The sequence below is a fragment of the Podarcis pityusensis genome, assembly GCF_964106645.2.
Source record: "Podarcis pityusensis genome assembly, chromosome: 7".
Lineage (NCBI taxonomy): Eukaryota > Metazoa > Chordata > Lepidosauria > Squamata > Lacertidae > Podarcis > Podarcis pityusensis.
Genome location: NC_138031.1, coordinates 60,763,598 through 60,791,548, shown reverse-complemented (window position 1 = coordinate 60,791,548; position 27,951 = coordinate 60,763,598). Strand labels below are relative to the sequence as shown.

The following is a 27,951-nucleotide window of genomic DNA, read 5'->3' as shown; positions in this document are numbered from 1 at the left end:
TGAATTACATTAGAAGCTTACTTTGGTATAGAGGGGTGGGGGAGATTAATATTTTTATCTTTGACACTGTCTTGGTGTATGTATGTGTTAGATGACTGCATCATGTTTATTTTCTTTCAGAACCTTGTGATCCCAAGTAAGCATTGAGGTTCTGAGATATAAATGGGGATGGAAGGATAACAGTTTATTGCTTCATTGGCATTTTTAATGAGATCCTCTGTGCTTTCCCGCTCCTTTTCTATACTTTGCTTTCTGTGCTGATGCTAAAGCACCTTAATCCACATAGACCCAAAAAGTTTATTTGTTTGGATAATCAACTTAGGTTGCTTCTTTTCTCTGTTTATTTAAACAAGCTTTATTGCAAGCAAAGATCCAGCTACCAAGCCCTGATGTATTGTTTCTTACTTTCCAACATGGTGTGTAAGGTTCATGTGTGAAAACCACAGGTTTAGTAAACAGATGTTTAATGGTTAAACCTGTGTTTTGAGAATTATACTACATATATATATATATAGAGAGAGAGAGAGACAAAGGTTAGAAACATGGATTGACTTAATGCCAGAATATTTCTTTGTGAAATAAACTTTTAAACATGAATATATTATTCAGGATAATGTGGTATTTTTCCTTAGTATTATATACTGTCTGTATCTTCCCCAACTTAGTGCCCTTCAGATCGTTTGGATTACAGTATCCATCAGACCCAGTCAACATCTCCAATAGTTATAGGAATGACAGAATTTTTTTTGTCCAATCCAATCCACTTTTATTGTACTAGCCATTGGCCATGACAAATCTGAATCAAAAATAATTACCAGGAAAGGGATGCCTCACCAAAATATCTGGAGGACACCAGGTTGGGAAAGGCTGGACTTGATTTAATTTTGGAATTTAAATTCCTTGTATCTATATCTCCATAGAATTCTCATCACTTTGTGTGCATAATGTAGGTTTACATACTTTTGCTGTGGTGAAATCTATAAAGTTGATTTCTATTCCTCTTTAATGCATATGTTCATTTTAGGAGAGCAAAGCAAAGAATTTTTTTTTTTTAACCCAAGCCTTTTAACTTCCCATTTAAATTTTCAGTACAAACTATTAATTTGTCTCAGTTGTGGGGCAGCTGAGAGATGCCGTGGAAATGTGATGTTGAAGTCTTTCCCCAACTCTGGTGCTCACAGTTAACCTAGGAAAAATAGCGCCCCTCCAGAAAGGGCAGATAGACTAATTGCCATTTGGTGTGGAGCTTCTTACTTAGCGCTCCAGTTTTATCTCTTTGTGTTCCATTTGTGCTCCAGGTTTATCTTTTTGCTCAGATGCAAGAACTGCAGAGGGGCTGGAGCAAGAGTAATGAATGCAAATTGTGCAAGATCTGATCTGGCAGATCCTATCTATGGTCAATTTTAGTTCAATTGAATTAAAGCACATGGTGGGATATGAAAGTTTTTCTGAAAAACTGAAGCATTGGAAATTGCAATAAATAAAAGTAAGGATCAAATTTTCCAAACTGGTTAACTTGTTGGCTCAGTAGTGATGTGCTCCTCATTAGAAGCCTATGGGACTGTGAAAACTGGGTAAACATGAAGCAAGGCAGACATGGGGAACCTGTGTCCTTCAGATGTTGATGGACTTCAACAACTCCAGCCAGCATAGTGACTGGTCAGGGATTACCAAGCCCTAGAGTAAGATGTATAACTGAATAGTGTATTCAAACATATTGAATATTGTGCAGTGCACATTATTACTCTGTTGACCTATTACTTGCATTTTCCATAGTAACACTGAAGACAGGAATGCCTGAGAAAATGTTCCTACACTCTGTGGAGGGAAGGCGAGTATTGACTTGCACTGTAATAACAAAGCACCCCCCCTTGGTTGAATGGTTCTACTTAATCTGTGCCACTGCCACCATTCAGACTCTCTCCTTTCCGCTAAACCCTTACCAATAACCTTGTAACTGCGGGGTACAAGCATAGTACAAAGCCTGTCATATACAAATGCTATATTTAACAAAGGTATGTATGTTTATTACAAAGTTAGGACAAGCTTATCTGGCTATTTTAAATAGTACTGTATCATTAAATGAGTATGAACTATGTTAACTTGTTACTGTCAGTTTATATGCCAACAGCTTATATTCAACTATTAATGTTAAGCTAAGGTGGTTTTAAGGAAGCAGCTAGTTACCCTATAAAAATTGCCCTTTCTACCCACCCCTCCACCCCAGTCAAGCCTCACCAACACTATAACTGAGGGCTCTGCTGGAAGCCTCTTTCCCCAACCCTTTACTGACCTATTGAAATGCAACTTTGCCTTTCTGTACTTGCCCTGGAAGTGGTAGTCATCCCTCTGGTGTTTCTACTGCCAGACACCAGTGACCCATACTCCAAACTGCTTCTCACTTCTCTAAGCACTGCAGGTTCTCTCTGGTTTCTTCAGCCTAAAACAGCTTAGTCTCTTCAGCTATACCCAGCAAGTCATAGGCCACCAAGCAACTCCATGTGCATCTTAGGTCTTCCGTCTCCAATCATCTTTTGCTATCTTCTTCTTCTGGCTGACTCCACAAGCACCAACAACTCCCAACTCTCCTCTGCTGACCAGCACTTCTTCTGGCCCCTCCAGTTCCAGCCAACCACACTAACTGAAAATTCCAAACCTGCCCCCAACAATCAAAATATGCAAAACTTTGCATACTGAGAATTCTAATGCCAACCCTTCCTCAAAGCTGTCAGTTAAGGCCCCAAGCGACAAGTTAAACTTACATTCATCAGACCAGACAGAAACCCTCCAACATCAAATACACTTCAATGTACATTACGTTACAAATGTCAGAGCACATTGCACAATTTCCATTAAAACTTAATTCAGATAACAGGATTTCTTCACACATTCGTTCTGAAACTGTTTACTGTGCTTTCTACCCTTCCCCAAACTTAACACAGAGATTGCAATAAAAATACAAAAAATAATAATAATGAAAAAAATGTTACATGGAAAAAATACAAAAGAGAGACATTACACATACTTCTGTAAATCAATAAAATCTTTAATAAAAATACAAAAACAAACAAACACAGAGATCGCAAGAATATATAGTATAACAGTACAAAACAAATAGTCCAACTAGAAACATGCTGAATGAAGCAGCAGACCCATAAAAGCAATTGACCAGACCAATGTAGTGCCAGAAAAACAAACTCCGTTCAGCCAGCAGATGAAGACATTGGAAGCCAGATGAAAAGAGAAGACTTCCCCTGTCACCTGAAGAAAACAGTCAGGCAAATCTCCCTGCCAAAGTTCAATAGGTGGGGCACAACTGCAAAAAATGCCCAGTAGCTGATGGTCACCCACTTAACCACTACAGGCATTCAAATAAGGTTCCCTGTTTACTGTTTTGGCTGCCATACAAGGTTCATGCAGGAATAAGTGATCTTCAGGGTGCCTGTAGTGAAAACCAGACCTTGAATTGGGCTTGGAAATAGCACAGTTTCTTTAAAACTAGCATAATATATTCACAATGGTGAGTTCCTGCCAACAGCTCGGCTGCCATGTTCTAGAACAGTTGAAAGTTTCTGAACCCTTTTAAAAAGCATTCCCATAAATAGCACATTACAGTACTAAAGCCTGGATGCTACTAAAGCATGGACAACTGCCCAGATCATTCCATTGTTGGAGGGTATAAAGCAAGTGTACCAAGTCGGAAAAATCTTGGTACAAGCTCAGCATAACAACATGAATTTAGAGACAGTAGAAATAGTGGAAGTATTTTAACCATTGAGCTCTTTCACATGAGTAAAAACAATAATCCTGAAATGAAAATCAATTGCGTATTGAATATTTCAAGAAGTATTTACTATAACTATTTTTATGTTGCCTTTCAAGAATAATTCCTAGTTTGGGACAAATACATTCAGCGTCTAGATTCTTTTGTATTCACTTAGCTTTTTGTTGGGCCTGTCTTATTAATAAACAAGAGATAGGGATGTGCTCCCAGAAACAAACCTGGATCTCATGTGCACATGTATCTTCAGATTAGTAGGCAAAATCGATAATTGTATACAGTAATGTAATCAGGGGTTTCACTGAAAAGAAACTTTCTATATAAAAGAGTTTAGTTTTTGTTTTTACTGAAAAGAAGAAACCAAGGCAACTGGTAGAGGCACGAAAATAGAACAGATGGGCCAATTCGCTGATCGGTTTAGCAAATCCGGTGTGTTGATGGTCTTTACCCATTATAGAATGACAGCACAGCATTTTGGAACTGACGTGTAATGCAAGTTCCACTCACTATTCAATTGTAGTTGGTCAGCTTTCCTGTTAAGACTAAAAAACAATATGTTCTATGCAACATTGAAATTAAACAACTGGTCCGTTTCCCCACTCCGATATAGCTACTCAAAATTAACATTACATCATGAAACACATTTTTATTTACTGTGCTTAGAAGATGTTGTCAGCAGCCTTCGATGATAATTACAGTATGTTACACTTACATCCCATTTTTCCTCCAAAGATCTCAGTATTGTGTACATGGTTCTCCTCCCTGTTTTAGGCAGATGCATGGAATGGAATGGAATTTTGAATCCAGATTATGATCCAGAGCCAGTGTGGTGTAGTGGTTAAGAGCGATAGACTCGTAATCTGGGGAATCGGGTTCGTGTCTCTGCTCCTCCACATGCAGCTGCTGGGTGACCTTGGGTTAGTCACACTTCTTTGAAGTCTCTCAGCTCCACTCACCTCACAGAGTGTTTGTTGTGGGGGAGGAAGGGAAAGGAGAATGTTAGTCGCTTTGAGACTCCTTTGGGTAGTGATAAAGCGGGATATCAAATCCAAACTCTTCTACTTGCGATGGCAGAAATATTTTCAAACTGTTATGGTAAGAAGCTCTTCAAAGAAGGATAGCCTCTTGAACAGACCAGGACTTAAAAAAAATAAAATATTTTTTTAGCAAGCTAATGAAAGAAGCAGGGAATGAGTGGGAAAACTGAGATAAAAGAACACAGTGTTTTTAATTATCTTAATGGGCATCATTTTTCACTCTGTGGGCTCACCAGTTTGCCTTCCAGCTCTGAAATCTTTGTGATTACATGGAAGAACTGGGTCACTTGGCTGAGGTGCGGGTTTATTGTTCTAGGTCAGGCTGCTGGTTGACTTTTAAGTGTTTGTGTGTGTCTTCCTATTGGATGAGCAAGGGAAAGCAAAAGCAGACTTCAAAGCCAGGTCTAAGAGAAGCAGCATTGTTAAATATATGTTGATTTATAAATGTAGCTCACCTCAAAGATCACAGTGTAACCTTCAGAAAAATAATCACTCTTTAAACGGAGAGAGCAAATGCAAAACATTTTTTCTTGCTTTATGACGTTTTACGTTCAAAATGTAACTGTCTTTCCATGCGTGTCCTGTGAAACCTGAAAATTTAGTAGTTTATCTGCAGAGGATAGTGACCAACTAGGCAGTCGGAAGTAGTATTGTCCAGTCTTCTGTATTTTTAACAGCTGGATAGCAGCTGGAATGCGAAAGCTAATTTCTGTTCCCAGTCTTCCTATAATCAAAATAGTCTTGCTGTAAGGGAGGAACCATAGTGCTTGAGGGGCAAAGGAGGGGATGTGTTCTTCAAAATGAAAATGAAAAGAAATTATTCATGAAAACTGTAGACCATTGCTTTCATGGAAGGGATAGTCTCACACTTCAGAAGCACTAAATCAGGAGTGTAGAATCAGCACCTACAACTGCAAAGCTCTGGATTGCAGATGGGAATATGAATTTAATGACACAATGATTTAATGATCCAAATGACCATTGGTCATGCTGCCTGGGATGGATAGAAGTTGGTAGCTGAACAACATCTGAAGGACCACAGGTCCTACTTCCCTCCCACGTTGTTATGTAAAATCTTTCGCAAGTATTTCCCATGCTGCCTAGGCATGAGGGAGAGGGAGATTTGCATAATTGTTAACAGCATCAGTAAATGCTGTTAATAATTATTTATAATAGAAGCAATGCTTGTTGCAGTTCTTGAGGTAGGGAAGAAAAGGATTGTAGCCTTAGCAGGAACCTCCTGAAACATTATGAAAATCAGAATTAGAAAATCAGCTGGCTAGTAGTGATGGATGTACAAGACAAAATTAAAAGTGTCATCCAGGCAGAAAAATGAGGATGTGCGTCCATTTAAAAAACTGTTAAATCTGGAGTACAGTAACTTGAAGAGAATTTACTAAGATTTTCAATTTCTATTAAAATTATGACATTGTGAGCTCTTTGTACGTATTCTTTTCTTACTTTGCTCTAGATAACGTTAAAAAGAAGCCCAACAGTGTGTTAAGAAATACTTTCATCCCTGTCCTTCAAATTTGCAAGAAGGGGAGGGGGAAGCAACCCTCTGCTCATTAGAGGCACTTAATATTTTTTTTGCAGCCTAGTTAAAATAGTCTGATATCTCTAAGAGAGGTGGTCTTTTATTCTGCATGAAAGCAATACTGTCCTTAATGCTCTTGCATGACAATAAAAGTATTGAAGCATGCAGGCGCCAGACTGCCATTAACTGTACATATTTTAGAATAGCATTGAACCTTTACATAATGCACCTGGAGAAATAGTTTGATTTTTGCATAAAGGTATACCAGTGCCATTTTTAATGGCCTTTGCTTTATTTCTGTCGACAGCTTCCTTGCCACACTGCTGTTTGGCATATGCACATGCTCATGCAGAGATCAGTGAAATGACAGCTTCATATGTGTCTTTGGAATATGGGCCCATTCAGATGTCCTGAATAAAAGCACACCAAAAACACATAACCATTATACATCAAATTGCTTGTTCCTTTTGTCTCTCTCCCCAAGTTATAATTGCTGGCAGTCTAGTGCAACAGACTGCTTGAGCATATTAGAGAAAAAAGGTTAAGAGCTGATAATTGTATGGTTTGCCTTTTGGAAACTTCCACTTTCACATTTTTTTATTTAAAAAATGTTATTTTATGTATTCACAATCCCATTTTTCAAGTTCAGAGCTCCTGCATTAAAGTTTCAATCTCAGAAGTATTTCTTTATTAGATTTATATTATATGCTGCCTTATCAAGAAGCATTTGTGGTTCTCTTCCCAGCCCTATTTTACCCTCACAGCAATCATGTGAGGAAGGTTAATCTGAGATACGGTAACTGGCTCAAGGTCACCCAGGGAATTTGAACTTTAGTGTGATGCCACTGGAGTCCAACAACAATCAAGATTTTTAAGATGAAGGCTGCAGAATTTCCAGCTTAAGGAGTTAGGGCTCAAAATCTGCATTGGATGGTGGTTTTGTCTTGATTAGAACCCTTGCCCATAAAAAATGTCGCTGCTGCAGCTTTTTCCTAGCAGGAAGAAAAGTAGTTGGAGAAACTTCTCTTGTTAAATTCATGTATGTCAGGTTATGAGCTACAATGGGGGTGATGTGGAAGTAGGGGTAAGTGGAACCCTATCTTTGAACCATGTTATAATCATGGGGAAAATCTGGGCTACAGAACCAGTGGTATTCCAGTATTTAGAACAGGAGTGGGAAACCAGTGGCACACTACATGTTCTTGGACTACAATTCCCATCATCCACAAACAGCATGGCCAATGGTCAGCAATGATGGGAAGTTGATCTCCATCCCTACTTTAGAATACCCTCCTTTCACCAATGCCACTTCCACCTGCTATGGCAGAGTAATGAACACCAGGGCCTCATGCAATCTGGTCCCAAAAGCAGGGCACAGTGACCCAACACAAATGATCATATGTACAAGCCCCAGCTTGACTGTTACCCCTCTTATCTGTTGACAAGGTGTGAGGAGTGAAGAATCGTTGCTGGGAATATGCAGTGTTGTTGCACTGACATGCCACAAAGCTGGCATTGTACTTGTGCAGTGAAGGGAGAATATCTTGCATAATGTACCAAGGCACATGATTCTACCAAAGCCAATCCCGTACTGGAAAGTTGTTTAAATTTTACACTTTGAAAGTTGAAAGGATTTGAGTGAGAATGTAGCTTGTAGGGTGAGGCAAAAGGGTTGTTTACAGATGTGCAAGACCCTGCCTAACTTCTAGCTGACTCGCCATCTGTGATCGCCAGGCATCTTTGACAGAGTTTTCACAACAGTTGAAGTGTTGTTGTTCAGAAGGTGTGGTGCACATTCCCTTCTCCCTACTAAGCATAATGAGAGAAAGAAGCACATAGCCTGCCCTCCTCTTGAGTAGGTTTTTGGCAGTTACAGAAGGTAAATTTAGTGCCTGGGTTTCAGGGGGCAGAGTGGAATATTCAGAACTCTATACAGTATGTCCTAAACACACGACCAGGCATGCTCATTTGAAACAAAAGAACTTTGGCATTACACAAAAGGACTTTTCTTTTCTTTTTTAACAGAATATTAAGCATATCAGAACACCTGAAGCATTTTTCAAATGGAAAAAATGTTATTTAAACTGTGGTTGGGATTTTGTTCTGTTGAGCCTAAGGAACACCCTGCTTCTCCGATCTGGGAGGAATGACAAACTGTGCTATGATAGATGGGATGTAAGCTGGGATAGACTTTCTTGGTGAGAGACAATGTCAGCTTTGCTTTCTGCCTAGGGTAGGTACCATTGCCCTCTCTCTGTTATTGGACTCAAACTCCAATCATCACCAGCCAACATCTGGAGAGCCACAATTTCCCCATCACTGCTTAAGTGGTCACTAACTTGGAAGTTGATTACTACTACAAATCAGGCAATGGGGGCTTCAGGATTCCATATGGTTTATCATTTTGCTTTTGAATAGAATATCTATGAAACATGCAAGTATAGGCAGGCTGGAGGCAGTATCTTTCTGAATACCAGTTGATGAAAACTGCTGGAGGAGAGAATGCACTTGTGTTTAGGCTCTGCTTCCTGGTTCCCCACAGGCATCTGATCAACCACTGAGAGAACAGGAAGCTGAATTAGATGATCCATTTGCCTCCTCTTCTTATGTTCTGGTCTGGACCACCTTGACCGATCCACCTCTTTTGTAATCTGTGCAGCTGCTGTCCATGAATGGACACTTGACTGTGACCACTGGTGGTAAGAGGAACAGCTGTGGGGGAGAAGAATTAACAACAACACCCTGCGCTTCCTGGTAATTCTAACTGGCTTATTGTACCACCTGCTGACAGAAGTGTCTGAGTAGAGGTGTTGCTGCACTCTGGGACTAGGACACCAGTATTTCCTATAGATCTATACTCTCTCTGTGGCTGTTCTTCCTAAATGGATACTGGACTGTTGCCAATGCAAGAGGAGTGGGAACGGGAGAGAGGAATCACTCAGTCTTGCATTTGCTTTTGATACTTACCTAGGAGGTTGGTTCTAGAGAACAGCATTTGAGAATTATGTCTTGGCCCCTGGTAGTTATCCTGTGTGGTGCCACGAGGCACTATTTTGTCCCCAATGCTACCTAACAGCCACATGAAACCATTGGGAGTGGTCATTATGAGATTTGAAGCAAAGTGTCAACAATATGCTGATGATGTTCAGCTCTATTTTTCTGTAACATCTGGGCCAAGAGGCCTGGATCCGGGACTGCACCTGATTTATACACTTCTGCCAAAGGAACAGGTACATAGTTTGGAGTGGTCCTATTTCCATTGTTGTCACTGAAGGTCAAGTGACTTCAGTGGCTAGAAGTGTCTATTGTTGTTTCTGGAGAGGGTAAACTGAACTATTGTAAGGTACTTTATTTGTAGTTGCCCTTAGGATTGGTCTGGAAGCTGCAGCTAGTGCAGAATACAACAGCTGTGTTGCTCAGTGGGCGTTTCTACCGTATGCATATAACACATATACTTAAAAGAACTGCAGTGGCTGCTAGTTTGTTACTGAGACCAGTTTAAGGTTCTTTTATCAGTTACAAAGACCAAATAGTTCACCAGGTTACCTAAGAAAATGCCTTCTCCTGTATATACCTGCTCTAGCACTCAGATCTGCAGAGGAGGCTTGGTGTTCATTGTATGATAGTACAGAAAAGTTCCTTCTTTGGGGCAGTGTCTACCCTATGGAGTGACCTCCCTGTTGAAGATGAGGCAGGCACCAACTGTTATGGGCATCTTGCAGGCCTTAAAAACTTACCTATTTGCTCAGGCATTCCCAGGCCGTTCACCCCAGTTTTTAGCGTAACTGATGTCATATGTTTTAGGATTCTGAGGGTGAAAGGCTCTATAGAAAAAGTTTTATAGTGAAAAATATTCCTATAGACAATTATAATTTGGTGTAGTGAATGCATGGAAGACTAGGCTAAGCATTTCCAGTTTCGGAACACAAATCAGTGCAGTATCTCACCACATTAAAAACAACAACAAAACAAAACAGCACACACCCCATGTATACACACAATATCCAAAATGGACATATCCTAAATGCACAAAATCATGGTATTTTGACAGTGGGGAGAGGGTTGTTGGCTGTGTCTGCTCTGTTTAAAAGGCCTCAAACTAACCTCTCTTACATAATTGTTACCTAATTGGAGCCAGCTGAATTGTTGCTCCCTCCCCCCCAAGACGTTATTATCAGAACATGATACTTCAGGATGATTGCTCCCTAAGTACAATTGGCAAATTATTTTCAGTCCTTACTTTGCATATCCTCCCTCCCCCCCCCCCCAAAAAAGCGGTAGCAGAGGCCTGAGTATTCACAAGCCTCCTTTTAGTCTTTGGATGATCAAACAGGGCTACAGCTTATGTTGGGTTGGGATAAGAGAGGCTTTCTTGTATCTTGGCTTTGAGAGGGTGCAAATCAATAGAAAGTAACACAGGCCAGCTGAGTTCTGCCCTTTACCAAAGGAACACTTTGGAAGAGCTAGCATGTCTACATTTGAAATGTTATCATCCTGATATCGTTCCACAAACATGCACCCCTCTGAAATGGGTTCCAGCCTTCCAGAGGTGCGCCTGAGTACAAAGGAGCTTCTTCCAGAAAATGAGAGAGCTTTATTGATTATTATATTTGCTTTAAGCAAGGTGTACTACATCATGCCACAGTTCACCAGAACAGGTCTAGTTGAGGTTGAGATCAATAAAGTAACAAACCTAGCATGACAAGTAGTTCCCCCTATAGGAACCATGACTTAAAGAGTCCTGGATGGTTTCCCTTCTTTGGCCCAATTTTTAAAATGACACATGCAAGCATTTCAGGTTTTGCCTTTCACTGAATGTGCAATAAAAGGCAAGTATCCAAATGGAGAGGGATGACATTTTCTAGCTGTGGAAAGCAGTACCTGTGAGAAAATATGTTTCTCTATTACTCATAACTGAAGGATTGGACTTGGATCTTAAAATTAGCCCACACCGGAGGTAGTGAATATCTGTATCACAGTGCTTTATACTGAACTCCCACAGAATGGTGCTTATCCAACTGAAGTGTGTTGTATGATTTATTCATTTATATTCAGGAAAAAAATTAATGAGTTTTCTCGGTTTTTAGCTGTTATTTTTTATTTTATATGGATATCATTTGGACCCACTCTATGTTTGTTATTTGTTTTAAACTTTGTAATGTTGCATTTTAGATTGTTGTGACCCATCCTAGGACCTTAGGGCTAATGAATCAAGTTAATAATAATAAACATATATTTTAAGACTGTGACATCATCATATTTTGCCTAGTATTGAATTTGTAAACAACTGAAAAGATTGCTTAATCGTTGATATCAGGCCATCTTTTGAGATCCCAGCTTAACTTGGATTTTGTGTTTTTGTTTTCTTCTGTGGGAGGAGAAAAATAAAGTAACAATAAACCCAAGCTATCTTCCTTTTCCTTTAAGGCTCATCCTCTGTTAAGAGAACAGAACCAATTCTGACCCCTCCCCGCACCATGTTCACTCTATAAAAGAATGTAAGTTTCCCCACCCCTCCTCTCTCTTCTTCCCCGACCCCATACCTAGTACAAAACTAATGTCTCATATCAAATGTAACTGATTTGTAGAAAATACTTTACAACCTGAAAAGGAGACAATGCATGTACTTTCGTAAACCAAGAAAATCTTTAATAATTTTTTTTAAAGAACCAATTCACCTTTGGCAGCAACCTAGCACACTGAACAGCAATCTTGATTTTCCTTAAAATACCATTTATTGGCAAATCCTGCAAGAGGGAGGCAATGAGTCTCCCCACACATCCCGTTTCTGGATCCTTATAGAAGTAATAACTGGATTGTAAATTGGAATTAAAATAAGGTTGCGACGGTGAATAGGCATACTTGAAAGCAAACAACGTCTAAAAAAAAATCAGCAGGGTTGACTGCAGAGAAAAATGTGTTCCGGATGGGAACGTTGATGTGAAATATACACTTTAAGTTTCTCTTTCAAAAAGGAAACGTGGGTTAAAGCGGAGCCGCCGCCCCCCACTCACTTTCCTAACAGTTTTCCGAGTTACGTCACTGGATCCAGCCCCCTTTTCCACAGGTGACACGGGGCTGGAGGGAGGGGAAAAGGGCTTTACGTCGCGCACAAAGGCAGCCTCCCAGAAGCGCTCTGGGCCGGCGCCGTTTCGCCGAAGGCGCCAGAGGACCCCCGCCCTCAGCTTCTTCAGAAAGGAAGCCCCGCCCCTCGGCTCCCTACGCCGCCACGCAGCTCAGCTGACTGAGGAGGACGTTCTGCGGCGGCGGCTGCCGCACAACCATCGCCGTTGCTGGCAGCGTCCGCAGCGCAATAAGTAACAGCGCCTGGTGCTGCCAACTCTTTCTCTCTCTCTCCCGCCCCCAAGCTCTCGCGCGCCCCGCGTCAACATCGCCGCGCGCAGCTTCCCGAGCTCGAGGCCAGCCGCTGCACGCACGCGCCGGCTCGTCATCGGCTCCGTCTGTTTCCAACCCCCCTGCTCGCGTTCGCGCGAGCTCAGTCGGGTCCCTCAGCCGAAGAAGCGGAGCCTCTCTTCGCCGCCTCTTCCTTCTTCCCTGGGTCTCACTCCGGTTTGGGGCTTCCTCTTCCCGTTTTATATTATACTACACCTCCTTCAAGCCTCCTCTCAGTTCACTTGGGACAGCGGACGAGGAGGAGGCCGGCATGTCCGGGCAGCAGCAGCAGCAACAGCAGCAGCAACTCCCGGCGACGGCTCCTCAAGCCCCGGGCAACCCTACTCCCTCACCGGCCTCGGCCGCCCTCCTGCTCCACCCGCCGCCGCCTCCCCCGCCGCCGCCGGCCACCTCGGCCCCGCCGCCGCCCCCTCCTCCGCCCGCTATCGCCGCCGCCGCCGCCACCACAGCCGCCGCCGCCTCAGCTGGGCCCATGCCTGCCGGGAGCGGCGGCGGCGGCGGCAGCAGCAGCGCCCCGGCGCCCTTCCCTCACGGCGGCGACCCGGCCCTGAACGAGCAGGAGAAGGAGCTCAAGCGGCGCCTCAAGCGGCTCTACCCGGCCGTGGACGAGCAGGAGACGCCGCTGCCGCGCTCCTGGAGCCCGAAGGACAAATTCAGCTACATCGGCCTCTCGCAGAACAACCTGCGCGTCCACTACAAAGGTGAGAGGGACGGAGGGAGGGCGAGGCCGAGGCCGCCGCCATCCCCAGGCCCCCTCCGCCTCTTCCTCCGAAAGGCAGGCTGAGAAACTCCCAGGGAAGCTCTGAACGTCTCCCCCGAAACCGTCGGGAGGCTTCGGTTGTTGCCTTTCTTCTTGCCGAGGTCGGTGGACCCCGAGCCTAGACTTCCTTCCCGCACCCCGCTTTCCAAGACGGCACACCAGTTGGGCCAGTACATATTCCCCTCCCGAGACTGGAGCAGAATAGCCCTTTCTCTTCTTCCCCCACCCTGGTCGTTGGAGGAGTCCCTCAGCCCCCCCCCCAAAAAAACCAACAACATTGTTTTTCTTTCCATCTCCGGCAGACAATGCTGACGCCAGTCCTGCAAGCTCCCCAACTCGCCCACAGAAAGATCTTGTGGCACCTGCTCTCCCCCTCCCCAGTTAACTCCTTCCTTGATCCTTTCTGTTTTTCTTTCTCTACGCCCCCCTCTCCCAATACCACCTCTTTGAGCAATCAGGCCTGTTCCGGAAGCTAGGCCTCGGATTACCTTTGTCAAACCTTCACTCCTATGATCTTAGGGTGGGGTGTATATATGTGAGTAAAGAAAGACATTTGGGACTTTAATTTGAGGTCATTGCTCTTCTACCCCCCCCCCCCAAATCTCACATATCCTTTCCTTAGTGGGGGAACAGAAGCATCTTGAGAAGGAACCATCATGGGGGAGGGGGAAATGTAGAAAAATAGAACAACAGGAAATAGCTCTCATTGGATCTTCCGAAGAATTTAGACAGCCAAGTGGAGACAATCTGGCTTTATCCCTCCCTCCTTGCTTGTCTCTCTCCACTGGTTTCAAATATGTAAGGGACACTCGAGGGATCCTTTGCTTTCTGGTTTGGGGGAAGAGGATAAACAAACTCAGCCGATCAGTTCTCTTGTTGAATAACAGCTTGGGGTCAGGGGAGGAGAAAAGCAAGTCAGTCACTGTGACGTGTCCAATTAAAAATAACCAGTTATGGCAAGAAATGTGTGTTTGTTTAGCAAAAGTACAAAGGTCAATACAGGTTGGAAGAACAAATGTAAAACTACTGAGCATGGAAAAGTGAGGAAAATAGGTTAGAAAAACATTGTTCGTTTCCAGGAATTCAAAATGTTTATCACATTACAAGTAGCCCCAAAATATATTTTGACAGATTTCCCCCCTTATGTCCACAAGCAACAGTGGGGTGTATTACTTCATCAAATAAAAGAAACTGAATTTTCTACTAGGGTGGGGGTTTCTTGTAACAGATTGTTTTTTTTCTGCAGCTTCTGGAAATGGCATACAAAACCCAGATACGATTTTAAATAGAGGAGGTGGCTGGTTAATGTGAATCTAGAAAAAATATACCTATTGTATAGGAAGCTGTTTATAGAGTTGGCAATGAAAAGCCGGTTCTTGTAAGATTATAAGATGTGTATAGAAGGGCAGTGGGAAGCCTTCAGTGTAGTTAGACTTGGAAGAGTATAAAATGTTAAAATTGAAGTAAAATTACTAATGAACACAAAGGAATCTAAACCCAGAATCTAAAATTTCCCAAGCCCTCTGCTTAGGATGAGTGTCGTTCTGCTTTGTTGTTTTTTTGTGTGTGTGTTTGTTCATGCATACATTCACTGTGTTATATGGAAGTGCTGTGTTGTATAGAAACACTGTATATAAGAAAGTTGCAGTCATTCCTTTGAACTTCCTGTTAGGTTCATGTGTGTAATGCTTTCAGCTTCTTTTTTGCTTGCTAAGGTATGGTTATTATGTAGTGGCCTATACTTTGGGGATTAATTTGTGGTTGTCTCAACTATCACTTTTGTTGTTCCTTTGTGTTATCTTGTGTGCTACTTTCTTAGTATAGAATACTTCTGACTTATGGCTTGACTTAATGTAAAACTATATTTAGTGGCGTCTTTTTTTCTTGTGCTGCAATGCTCAGAAATAGTAATGCACTGCACTGCATTGCTCAGAAATAGTAGCATATTTCTTACAGAGCTTACAGTGAGCTGTGACCACAACTGTGGAGAAAAGGGGACAGCTTCATAACTTACTATTCATAAACCACTTTGTAATTACTGTTACTGAAAAATACCTTCAGTTTACTGAGAATGTGGAGGGAAGGTCTTTGAAGCGTTGACTAGCTGGGCAGGTAGGCATCGCTGAAAACCAAGGGCCTGTATCTGATAAGACTTGATTTGCTTGGACCTAAATAAGAAAATTGTGAAATGCTTTTCTTTTTCCATTATGTGGGATTGTGATATTTCTAGTTAGAAAAGCAGTTTCTTCTTGCAAGCAGCAGCCCCACTATCATTTAGAATATTTAGAAAAATAACTTGCAGAGTGACTCAAGTGTTAGAATAATAGATAATATCAGGAAAAAATGGTATTTGAGTTTTGCATATAATGAAATTTCTGAAAAGTTCAGTGCTTAATCAGTTATTGCTTTGGCGGTTAGTCATATCAACTTAAGGACAAATTTTCTAAAAGTAAACTATTATAACAGCATTCTTTGCTAAACTCTAGATAGGATCACATAAAAGTATGAAATTGGTCAGTGGGTGAGACCTCTATTGCCAGGTTTTCATGTAGAATATGGCTGGGATGGATAGTAGTGCAAGAATTTATCAATTTGTTCCTGTGCAGCTATGTAATGTACAGTAGTGAGGAAGTTTGCTCATCTTTCAAGAAGTTACAGTTAGAATTGCATGAGTTCTATATTTCATGGTGCCTACATTAATTTTCAGATCATTTAAGTGTAAATCCTGTTTGTTAAATCCTATCCATCTCAGCATTGACTCTTAATGAACTGATAATATAGTTAGCTTTGGGACATTCATAAATAAAATGAAAACACTACTTAAAAATTGCATTCTACTTTATATAGTGTAGATATTGTAAATAAAATACATATATGGAAACAGGTGCAGGGGGACAAGTTTCTTCTGCACCCTGAATAACATAAATAATGCATTTTAAAACATAAATTACTAGGCCCTGAACTGAATGCTGATTGTTTTGCTTTAACTTGTGTGGGCTGCCTGCTCTGTTTTTGTTTTCTAAAGTACCCACATGGTGTTTTATTTTTCTTTTAGTTTGTTTTACACCTAATCTACTCCAAAGGGGGGGGGGAAGCTTTGTAAGTGTCACATGACTCAACAAATTAGCACTGTTCAGAATCATACTCATAATAAATGGAGGGGAGGGTCTTCCTAATGTGACACAAGAATTGATCAATCAGTGCTGTGTAATCTACCTTTAGCTCCAAACTAGAATAACAAGTTTGCTCTAAGAACAAGGTACATGGGTTTAAGTACAGTGATTACCATTCATAGTGGGCTTGCACAACCTATGCATGTCTGCTTGTACCCTCAAGTTGCAATCCTGTGCCTACTTACCTAAGAGTAAGTACCATGGAATTTTGCAGGAGTTACTACTTCTGAGTAAACATCCATAGGATTGTTTGTTTTTTAAGTTGTAAATCCAGTAATATATGTTTGTGTTAACATTTTCTAAGTTTGCTGAAACACAGCTGAATAACATATACAAAAATGCATCTTTGTTGGATGACATGCTGAAATATTATTTGATTGATCAAATAATATATTAAAATAAGTATTCTATTTAACCCTTTCTTCACAGTAAATAAGGAACTGGAGAAACTAGATAATTCATTGCTGATAAGATAATGATTTATATCTGTTGAACTACTAATTTAAAAATATTTGATGTTCAATGCTGATGGAATATTTTTATATAGCAGATGTCAAAGCGAAAGATGATACAAAACTTAGTGGCAATAGTCTTCTATGTTTTGCTTCAGACAAAGTTCCAGTTCACTCACTGATACGTTACTCCAGTGCAAAGGAAGAAGGGTTGCAATCAGATATCAAAATAAGGAAAACATTTCCAGACAGGGGCAAGGGTTGCCTATGTGGTGCCCTCTAGATGTTGCTGCAACTTCTAATCCCTGATCTGGGACTGATGGAAGTTGTAGTCCAACAACATCTGAATGACACATGGTAGCAGTATTCTTAAGAGGGTTTCTTCTCTAGTCTTCAGAGAGTAGCTGGAGGTGGGGAAACAGAAAAAGGTCCTTAATCTCAGGGTCGTGGGTTCGAGCCCCAAGTTGGGCTAAAAGATTCCTGCATTGCGGGGTTGGAATAGATAACCTTTGTGTTCCCTTCCAGCTCTACAGTTCTATGATTCTACCCAGTGCTTTTTTTTCTGGGGGTAAGCAGGAGTACGCATACCCTTAAACATTTTGTGAATCTTAAGTTTGGCCTCATTGAGGGGCAGTATTTCAATATGAGCACGAAAATGAGTGTACCCCGAAACATTTTTTAAGAAAAACACTGATTCTACCAGAGCTTTTCATAATACTCTGACAGCTGATGCTTAGGTTCACCTTTGAAAGTATATGCAGATGTGGGAGTAACCCCAAATTTCATTTTTAAGATTCTGTATTTCTGAGTGAGATGATACTGTGCCTACTTACCTAAGTCTGCAAATACATTCAGTGATCAGTCTAGATACTGGTCTGGGAAATACAACAATTTGCTTTTCTGTGGCAGATTCAAATGCCTGTTTTTCTGCCAAGGCTACTTAAAACTCATATTCTCTAATTTGACAAGTCCTCGATGTAGAAACCAAGTGTCACAATATCAATACACTAGGAGTGCAATCGTGTGCACAGCTGGGATGATTAAATCCTGTTGAAGTCAGTGGGATTTAAGCAGCATATGTGCACAATTGCAGCTCAGATTATTAAAAACCATGTTGCATAATGCAGATATGTGGTTAAGCAAAATGTATGATCAAACATGATGAAATTTGGACTAGAGATTGTCTGGTGTGAGGCTACATATCAAGTGGGACTAGACTTGGAGCAATGGAACTCTGTAAATAAACCTTCAAAACTTACCAACCTGCACATTTTACTAGCCTGCTAAGAGGCTAGTAAATGGCTAGTAAACTAGCCTGCTAAGAGGCTAGTAAATGGACCAGTCATTTGATCGGTTTTGCAATGGATTTAGTATTGATTCCTAGGCAGGTGCCAATAGGATGTCTGGAAATAGTTAAGTGAATGTTTCATTTCCTAACTGTTTCATTTACAATCACACTTCTTTTATTATATGAAGTAGTAAATGTGTATTTTAATATATTTTTCAGGCCATGGAAAAACTCCAAAAGATGCTGCTTCTGTTCGAGCTACTCATCCCATACCTGCAGCTTGTGGAATATACTATTTTGAAGTTAAAATTGTCAGCAAAGGAAGAGATGGGTAAGGTTTGAGTGCACCTTTGTTTCAGAAACAATTTAATTTATACAATACATCTATTTCTGCTAAAACAATAATTTAGTGTTCATGTTGAAAAATGTCCAGATTCTACTTTCTGTTCAGATCTGGTAAAAGTAGTAGATATTTAATCAAGCTCTCTCCACATGTTTAAAATTTAATCCTAGTAATTGATTTTAGAGTTGCAGACCCAAGTTTCCACAAATAGTCTAGAGAAATCAAATTCTCGATTCACTTTTGGCATGAAAGGTTACAATTGAATTTTAAGCAGACAATTCATTTCCATTGATAAGTATTTACTGTAACAGTCTGATGAAGTCCAGAATTGCTTGAGTTGTATTCTTTGCTGGCCTTTATGAACATAGGAACAGCACCTGGGCACTCCTTAGAGTGTTAGTAAGCAGAGTATAGTATTCTTCGGGTTTCCTTTCACTGTGATAATATTTTAGTGAATTCAGATGTTGCCACTCGTTTTAAATAGTTTACTGCAGTATAGAATGTGAAAATTCTGATCTCTGTGATTGGAATTGATATGTCTTACTCTACAATCCTGCTTATCTAGCATGCAGAAAGTTAATATCTAGGACACAAATAGATCATGGCTTTCACAGATTGTTTTGGTGGCATCTTTTTCTGGGGCACTGATGTTGAAAAGTCTCAATTGCTGCCTGATTTAAAGAACCAGTCTTAGAAATATTATAACTGGAGTGCAGAACTGAAGTTGTTGATAATTCCAGCATGGGCAACAATGAGTTTCAATTAGTAATTGCCTTTGGGAGAATCTCAAAGAAGTAATCTCGGAATAAGACTTATTCTGACTAAAAGGTTCTCTATGCCAATAAAGCCATTCATACCGCAATGTTTTAACACCTTAATGTTTTGCATTGTTAGAGTCAAAACTTGCATCTGTGGTGGAGGCTATAATATGAAGTAGCTGTTTGGAAGACCTAAGTTGAAGTAGGGACGCGGGTGGCGCTGTGGGTTAAACCACAGAGCCTAGGACTTGCCGATCAGAAGGTAGGCGGTTCGAATCGCTGCGACAGGGTGAGCTCCCATTGCTCGGTCCCTGCTCCTGCCAACCTAGCAGTTCGAAAGCACCTCAAAGTGCAAGTAGATAAATAGGTACCGCTCCAGTGGGAAGGTAAATGGCATTTCCGTATGCTGCTCTGGTTCGCCAGAAGCGGCTTAGTCATGCTGGCCACATGACCCGGAAGCTGTACGCCGGCTCCCTCGGCGAATGAAGCGAGATGAGCGCCACAACCCCAGAGTCGGTCACGACTGGACCTAATGGTCAGGGGTCCCTTTACCTTTACCTTTACCTTTACCTTTAAGCTGAAGTATGGGTCTGGTGACTATGGTCGATTCCAGATCTTCCTATCTGCAAAATGTGAACAGATAGGATCTGTTGCAGTGTGGTTACGACAGTGGTTGAGGGTGTGACAAAAGGTTTGGATTGTAAAGTGCTGTATGGATAACACAATAAGCACCTATGTATAATTTACAGCTTTTGTAGATATGGGCGAGTGCTAGAAAAGCTGAAAGTCAGTACAGTCATACCTCGTGTTGGGTCTGCGTCATGTTGCGTCTTTTCACGTTATTTCCCGCGGCAACCTGGAAGTACTAGAATGGGTTACTTCCGGGCTTTGCTGCATGCGCAGAAGCGCCAAATTGCAGGCGCAGCACTTCAAGTTGCATTTCACATTATGGGCGGGCCTCCGGGACGGATCCTGTCCGTAACCTGAGGTACCACTGTGTGGCAATGCTGATTTTGGACTTGGATCTTAAACATTAACTTTGGTTAACCTGGATTCAGTGGGTATACCTGGTCAGTTTGCTACCTTCCATCCTGTATTTGTCAATGGTAAAACGGGAATATGTGAACTACAGTGGTACCTTGGTTCTTGAACAGCTTAGTTGTCGAACAAATCAGTTCCCGAACACCGCAAACCTGGAAGTAAGTGTTACAGTTTGAAAACGTTTTTCAGAAGCCGAATGTCCGATTCAGTTTCCGCTTGAGTGCAGGTAGCTCCTGCAGCCAATTGGAAGTCGCGCTTTGGTTTTTCGAACGGTTTCGGGAGTTAAACCGGCTCCTGGAACGGATTAAGTTCAAGAACCAAGGTACCATTTTATATCAAAGTAGCATTAAGAGGCTGAATAACATATGGATGTATTTTGAAGAGTAGAATTATTACTGAAATGAATTTCATGTTCCTATAGTTTATTGCATTTATCTGAAGAAAATTGATTAATCAGACATGAATTGCCATAGTGATTGTATCTAGAGGTATACTTGATCAGCTATTGGAGCTTGATGTGTCTGATTCATGCCAGTTTTTACGTAGCTAACAGTATGTGGATCATAGACTGTGGGTTAGGATCTGGGAAGAACTACACTCACAAAGGTTCCTGATGTTTTCTACAGCTTGGTAGAAATCGTAATAGGTTTGCCTAAAATGCCTTGTAATTGTGTAATCCTGCATGTTTACTCAGAAGTAAAACCCACTGAATTCAGTCTGGCTTACTCACAAGAAAGTAGGTGTAGGATTTTGACCTCAGTAGTTTAATTTTTACTCCTTTTTGTTGTCTCCTATTCATTGCATTTCACAATGTCCCTATACTTCCAAGAGGTATTACATAACTTGTTTTCTTCATGCTGGAATATGTTCCCTTGTTAGGAAGAAGCTCCTTTACTCTTTCTCTTCCTTAGCTTATTTTCTCTTAAGCTATAGCCTTACCAGCTAACAGTCCATGTTTGATGATGACACTTTATCTTAGAAATGCTGACAAGCTGCATTTCATTTGTGTATTGATCTTGCTGAGACATTAGGCAAGCTCTTTGAGGAAAATGCAGAAAACCCTGTTTAGCTAACAGGGTAGTGGGGAATCAGAGCTTGATGGATAGGGATGTTGGGGACCCCTAATCAGCTTTTCTTCTCCAGAAGTTATCAGTTTCTGTTGTGGATATTGAAAAAATAAAGTAACAGGTGGCTTTGTGCAATTTTTTCTTAGAGTTGGTTTGAGTCCCACTGGGTCTAAAAAAAAGTTACAAAAAGGAATAAGCTTTCCATTTCCCCTTCCTGTTTATAGTATAGCCTACTACTTTGGCCAGTCCAAAGACCATTTTGGCCAATCCATGCCCATCTACCAAATCACCTGCTATTGGGTTACAAAAGCAGTGTAACCAAAATGCAAGTTTTTTCTCAATATTGTTCTTTTCACATGCATAGAAACATCCTGCATTTGCATTGGCCCAAGTTTACAGAAGCCAGTCCAGATTGCTTACACCACAAATCTAACTTCACACCTCTCAATGAAATGTGTATCTAGTACCTGTCAAAAGAGCATGTGTGATATATTGTGCTATATGAGAAACTGAAACTGCCAATCCATACCTCTTTAATTCAATAGTAGCGAATAGATTTTCTTGCAATGTTGCTGTTTTGAAGTGGTCATTTGAAATTCAAAAAGGATAAACTTTTTTTTTTCAATATTACAGTTATATGGGGATTGGGCTCTCTGCTCAAGGTGTGAATATGAACAGACTACCAGGTATGTTAAGAAATCATTGTTTTGTTTTAAAACATTGTTTTATTCCTGTGAGATGCTGATCAGAACATCTTTTTTAGATACTAATCCAGATAACCTGTAAAAACCTTAAAATTCTGTCACTAGCATTTTGTAAGTTACGCCCGCACATGTGAGTGTGGGGTTTGTAAAAATGCTCTCCAAGCAAGAAAAATACTCCAGCTGACACACCCATCACTTAATAAAGTTATCCAAACCTGATCCCACCGTCAAATAGTTTCTTAAATTTCCCTCCATAAGCAGTGATGGGAAGGTTTATCTTTCTCCTCACCCCAAGTTCCATTTCAAAACAGTTTTTATTTTCCTCCTCCTATCCACATTCCAGTACAATTCTATATATGTCTACTTAGGGGTAAAGTCCATTAAGCTTAAATGAGCTTACTGAAGGTGGTGCTGGCTGAAAGGCACTTTCCCCATCCTCCCAATCTAGTATCCCGACACTTCATGGTTTCATCCTCTATCTCTGCATCACCAATTCTTCCCCAGGCTTTAAAACATATTCTCTCCTCCAGCCTCACAAATATGCTACCAAACACTCAGAAGTCTCATCTCTGTGCTTCTTTGTATTGCTTGTTCTAAGATAAGAGGCCTTTGGATTTAGCAGCTTGCTGCTGCAGCTCTAATGCTACTTTGTAGTTCTTCTAATACACCAAAGCATTTATACTCTAAAATTTCATAAATATGCTGAAGTACAGTTTTATGTTCCAAGTCACATACCCATATATTTCATGTTCTTAAAGTAGTAAAGTAAGTTTTAGCTTGATAAGAAGATAAATATTGCATTACATCTGAATTTCCTTCCAGCATTTCAATACTCTTCTCCTGTGCTTGCCCCCCCGGCCTTGAGGTTAAATTGTGTTTCCAGTTTATGCATAGTCTTATGCTTATTTTAGGCATATGCCTATGGCTTAACTTTTTTGAATTCAGTTGTGTTTATTTTCAGATGCATCATCTGATGTGCTACAAAGCTAAATGCTACATGTTTTGTTTTAAGGTTGGGATAAGCATTCATATGGCTACCATGGAGATGATGGACATTCATTTTGTTCCTCTGGAACTGGACAACCCTACGGTCCAACATTTACAACTGGTGATGTCATCGGCTGTTGTGTAAACCTTATCAACAATACCTGTTTCTACACAAAGAATGGACATAGTTTGGGTATGAGGAAGAGTCACTGATAATTAAATATATATCAAGACACCTAATGAAATGGTGATAGCACTCTTTCCAAATCTAATATGTTAAGTATTACTTTGTTGTTGGAGCTCAGCACTGAAAGAAAACATAAAGAAAGTTCAAATACTGTTTCCTCAGTTCTAGGAGGACACTTGTCAGGGCTGTTGTCAGTAGCTCTTTGAGGTTTCAAAAGAGCTCCAATTTTGCAAAAGTTAATATACAAAATTGCTCACTTCAAAACTGGAAGAAAATCAAATTTAAAATAAACATTCAGCCTAGAGGCAACTTACCATATGACTTTCTGTATCTCAGTATTTTCATATCTTCTTTCTATTCTGTTGTTCCCCAAGCCAAAATTCATTTTGCACAGTTCTTATGGTTTTTATCAGCAAAACATAGAACAAAATTAATATAATAAGGAAAACTGTAAAAATATTGGTAATCTGGTACAGCCATACCTTGTGTTGTGTTAGGTTCATGTTGCGCCTTTCTGGCTTGCTAATGCGGCAAACCCAGAAGTGTATACTTCCGGGTTTTCTCTCATGCACAGAAGCGTTCTGTGCGCTTTGCACATGTGCAGAAGTGCTCTATCGCGCTCTGCGCGGAAGTGCTATTCTAGTTGCGGACTTTTTGGGGTGCAAACGGCACCCCGGAACGGATCATGTCCGCAACTAGAGGTACCACTGTAATAGCTTTGCGGTTGTTTTGATCTAGGCTTCTCTTCTGCTGTGGCAGAAGTTAGAGAGGTAACTTTTGCCAGTTTGCCTTTCCCCTTGCAGCACTGTGCTCCTTTAGAAAGTCTGCTCCAGAGGGTTGGAATACTCTGTGGAGCAGTGTGGGAGTTTGTGCTGGAGGCTGATGGGAAAATTGGCAAAAGTCAATGTGTTTCCCCTGAGTCAAAAGCATTTTGTGGATAGAAAAAATCCCTTCTGCTCGTCGAGTTGAAATCTAGCTCTAACCCATGGGCTGGTTATTTTAAAGTAAAAAACAAATTCTCAAATAAGCTTCATACTGTTGTCATCTCCCTAAAACAGATTCTGAAAGTTAACTTTTATGTTAGTTCATTCCTTGGCAATACAGGTTTCTTAACAAGTTTTTCTGTAAACTGTGTAAATTATGATTTACCTGGTAAAACAGGAGTTGATAACCCCCTTGCCAACTCTGCATCCCTGTTTTTATTGCCTTTTTATGTTGCATTATCATAGGTACACAAAATACTCTGCCTGCTTCTTAACAGCATAAGAGTACACCTAAGTAAATTCTAAAAAATGAGAATAACTAACCAGTAATATTTCCTGTCCTCTTGAGATCTAAGCTGTTCAACTTAGATTATATGAGCACTGAGTATGTTCTATGATTAAAATACATTTTTCTATGTGACTGTGGCAGCACAAATCTTAATTTATGTCTCTTGATTACAGGTATTGCTTTCACGGATTTGCCGGTAAGATAAACATACTAAAAAATTCAATAGCATTCCTATGTAAAATACACATTTCCCTGCTTGTATAATATGTGTTTTTCCTTTTTTTGTATTTTAAAATGACAACCATGGTAACAAAACAACAATTTGCAATTGGAACAAATGTTTCTCATTTTTACTGGAGGTTTTTATGAAACTTCCAATTTTCACAAGAATATTGGCAAAATGCTATAAACATTGCCTTCCATTTGGTGTGTTAGTACCTTGTGTTAGCATTTATGACTTTTGATGCTTCAGCAAATATTTAGGTTACATAGGAGTCACAAGTATGGGGACATAAGTTAGTAGCAGAGCTCATCCTTTGCATGCAAAATGTCCCTGATATAATCTCTGGCAGCAGAAGGTAAGACTTGGAAAGACCTCTGTTGAAACCCTAGAGCAGTGGTTCTCAAACTTTTTTTCTCTGGGCCACACTTTCAGAATAAAAATTTGCTCATGCTACACCAATTTTTTTATTGATAAGAAATACATTGGAAAACAAAAAGAAACAACTCCTAGCAGTGCTTGATTTATAACATAGAACACAACTGCTTTTTAATATGATCATGGGGCATTCAGAATGTATAAAACAATGCAGCTATGTACGAACATTAATCATTCCCAAAATATAATTATAAATGAGCCTCTTACATACGTACCTTAAGTATATATCCAAACTCAGTGAGAGGTGTGAGCTTGCTTTTGCGGTAATCTCATTTATATTCGGTCTACTTTGAGTCAAACTCTCGTCTCCTAAACAACACAAAGAAACCTTTCTCTTTCTCGATTTTTCATATTTGTCAGTTGAAAATCCCTGTTCACAACAATATGTTGTGGAGATGTAGAAGAATAGGCAATGCTCTTGAAGAGAGACATGAATACTGCTTCTGGTTGTGTGTATATAAAATTACTTCTCTACTAATACTATACTATACAACACTACATTGAAATGTTTAAATATTTCTTAAATATGCCCTTGATTCTTCCCGCCACACTTGCCATCCTCTTCTGCCACACCAGTGGGTGAGAACCACTGTCTTAGAGCATGGGTGGGCAAGTGTGATTCAGTTTTGTTTACTGCTAGTGGCACTTGCAGTCATTTTGTTGCTCTGTATATCCAGTAATTTGCTTTCATGCCAGTTTAAAGTACATTTGGATTTTGAGAGATTAAAGTATGTATTGCAATTATCTCTTGCAGCCAAACCTGTATCCTACAGTTGGTCTTCAAACACCAGGAGAAGTGGTGGATGCGAATTTTGGACAGCATCCATTTGTGTTTGATATTGAAGACTATATGCGAGAATGGAGAACCAAAATTCAAGCTCAGATTGACCGATTTCCTATAGGAGATCGGGAAGGAGAATGGCAGACTATGATTCAAAAGTAAGCATTTGAAGATTATAATAAGTCCTTCCTAAATTTCTATTCAAATTTAAGAGATTTGATTAGTCTCTTCAGTCTTAGAAATCCTAGTCTGCATATATGTCGTTGCATACTTTTATGCCAGTGGAGGTAAGTTTGCAACACCTGTTAAACTGTGTCATTTGTATTTGTCTGGTGACATTATCTCAATGTAGAATAATGTTTCTTCTTGTGTAGTGAAGGGGGCTAGAGAGAGGTACATGGATGTGAAAGCAATGCCTACTGGTAACTGCAATAGCTTTTTCTCTCAAACTTCAGCAATGCAAAAATCATCCCATGCATCTTGATTTTTTAAAATCTGTGTCATGACAGTCTCCTTCAATATGTGTAAATTTGGATTAAGTAATACGAGAAGTAGCTGTTACCTTTTGTCAATCAATGATTCTAGGTCTGCTTCCTATATATAAAACAATTAAAAGACTTGCACACTTTGTGTCACACCAGTATCTGACAATAATGATAGAATGATGACATGCACATTAATTTCTGATTCAGTGCTATCAGTTTATACTAGATTGTGCCAGTTAAACAACAAAAGCACCTGACAATATCTCTTTTTGCTATAGTAGTAATGATGCCACCATACAAACTTCAAATACTGTTGATTTTTGTCTCTTGAGTAGCTTCTGAAAATCTTGGCCATGTGCATATAATTAATTGATTGATATATTTATTTGGCCTCCATTTTGTATGGACATGGTGCTCCAGTTTTTACTTTGTTTCTGCTTTGGATGAGGAAGGGAGGAATGATACTGCACATGCTCTCCGTTCTGTAAACACAAAATTAACATACCATTTATCAGCCTATTTCTACCTTGCAGCTGAAGATGCTAAAGTTTGCACCAGCAACCTTAAGTGCAGCTTGTTTGCCCCTCCGGGGAACTGCTGATTGCTCCTCTTCTGTTTTAATATCCAGAACTGCCTTAGGTTTCAGGGCTTAAGAAATTTCCTATGCTCAGTGCTGTTTTGTATGCCTAAATTAAATATTTGATTTAGCAGCAGCATTAAATCACTTAACTCTTCTAGACTAGCTCCATTGTCTTGAATAGGAAGTAAGAGCAGGGGGTCTCAGGGTTGTTACCTTGGCCACTCTCATGTTTTGTATCTTCAGTATCCTAGTAACAAGCAGCCAAATAAATGTTGCTGTGTACTTAAAATATACATAAGCATACATGTTTCATTTGAAAACATGAAAAAGTGGTAACTGCATGGAAGTTGCTTGTTTAAATTAATTTGTAGTGCTAAAAGTGAATATTAGAATATTATCCCAGGATATTTCATAATGTAAATTTGCCTAAACCACTTCTCAAGGATTTTGAGGAGTTCTTTGTTTGAAAAGTTGCCTCCAGGCTATGTATTTACTTGCATATGTTCACTTTTTACAGGATGGTTTCATCTTATTTGGTACATCATGGGTACTGTGCAACAGCAGAGGCCTTTGCTAGATCTACTGATCAGACTGTACTAGAAGAATTGGCTTCCATTAAAAATAGACAAAGTAAGTCTGAAAAATA

At 40.3% G+C, this 27,951-nt stretch overlaps 1 protein-coding gene and 1 long non-coding RNA gene across 3 annotated transcripts in view; both read left to right on the top strand.

Moving 5' to 3' along the window:
* LOC308482323 overlaps nucleotides 1-27,951 on the top strand; it is a 176,466-nt gene that overhangs the window by 113,035 nt on the left and 35,480 nt on the right. The gene's annotated exons all lie outside the window — the stretch shown is intronic.
* The window catches only part of RANBP9 (RAN binding protein 9), a 28,223-nt gene continuing 13,129 nt past the window's right edge, over nucleotides 12,858-27,951 (top strand). The window contains exons 1-7 of one of the 2 annotated variants that reach the window (XM_081015298.1): nucleotides 12,858-13,470; nucleotides 18,662-18,773; nucleotides 22,285-22,337; nucleotides 23,368-23,535; nucleotides 24,975-24,997; nucleotides 26,214-26,398; nucleotides 27,823-27,935. In XM_081015298.1, the coding sequence (XP_080871424.1) occupies nucleotides 13,020-13,470; nucleotides 18,662-18,773; nucleotides 22,285-22,337; nucleotides 23,368-23,535; nucleotides 24,975-24,997; nucleotides 26,214-26,398; nucleotides 27,823-27,935 (1,105 nt within the window). In that variant the 5' untranslated portion in view covers nucleotides 12,858-13,019. The remainder of the gene's footprint in view (nucleotides 13,471-18,661; nucleotides 18,774-22,284; nucleotides 22,338-23,367; nucleotides 23,536-24,974; nucleotides 24,998-26,213; nucleotides 26,399-27,822; nucleotides 27,936-27,951) is intronic. The other variant, XM_081015297.1, reaches the window with a different exon arrangement.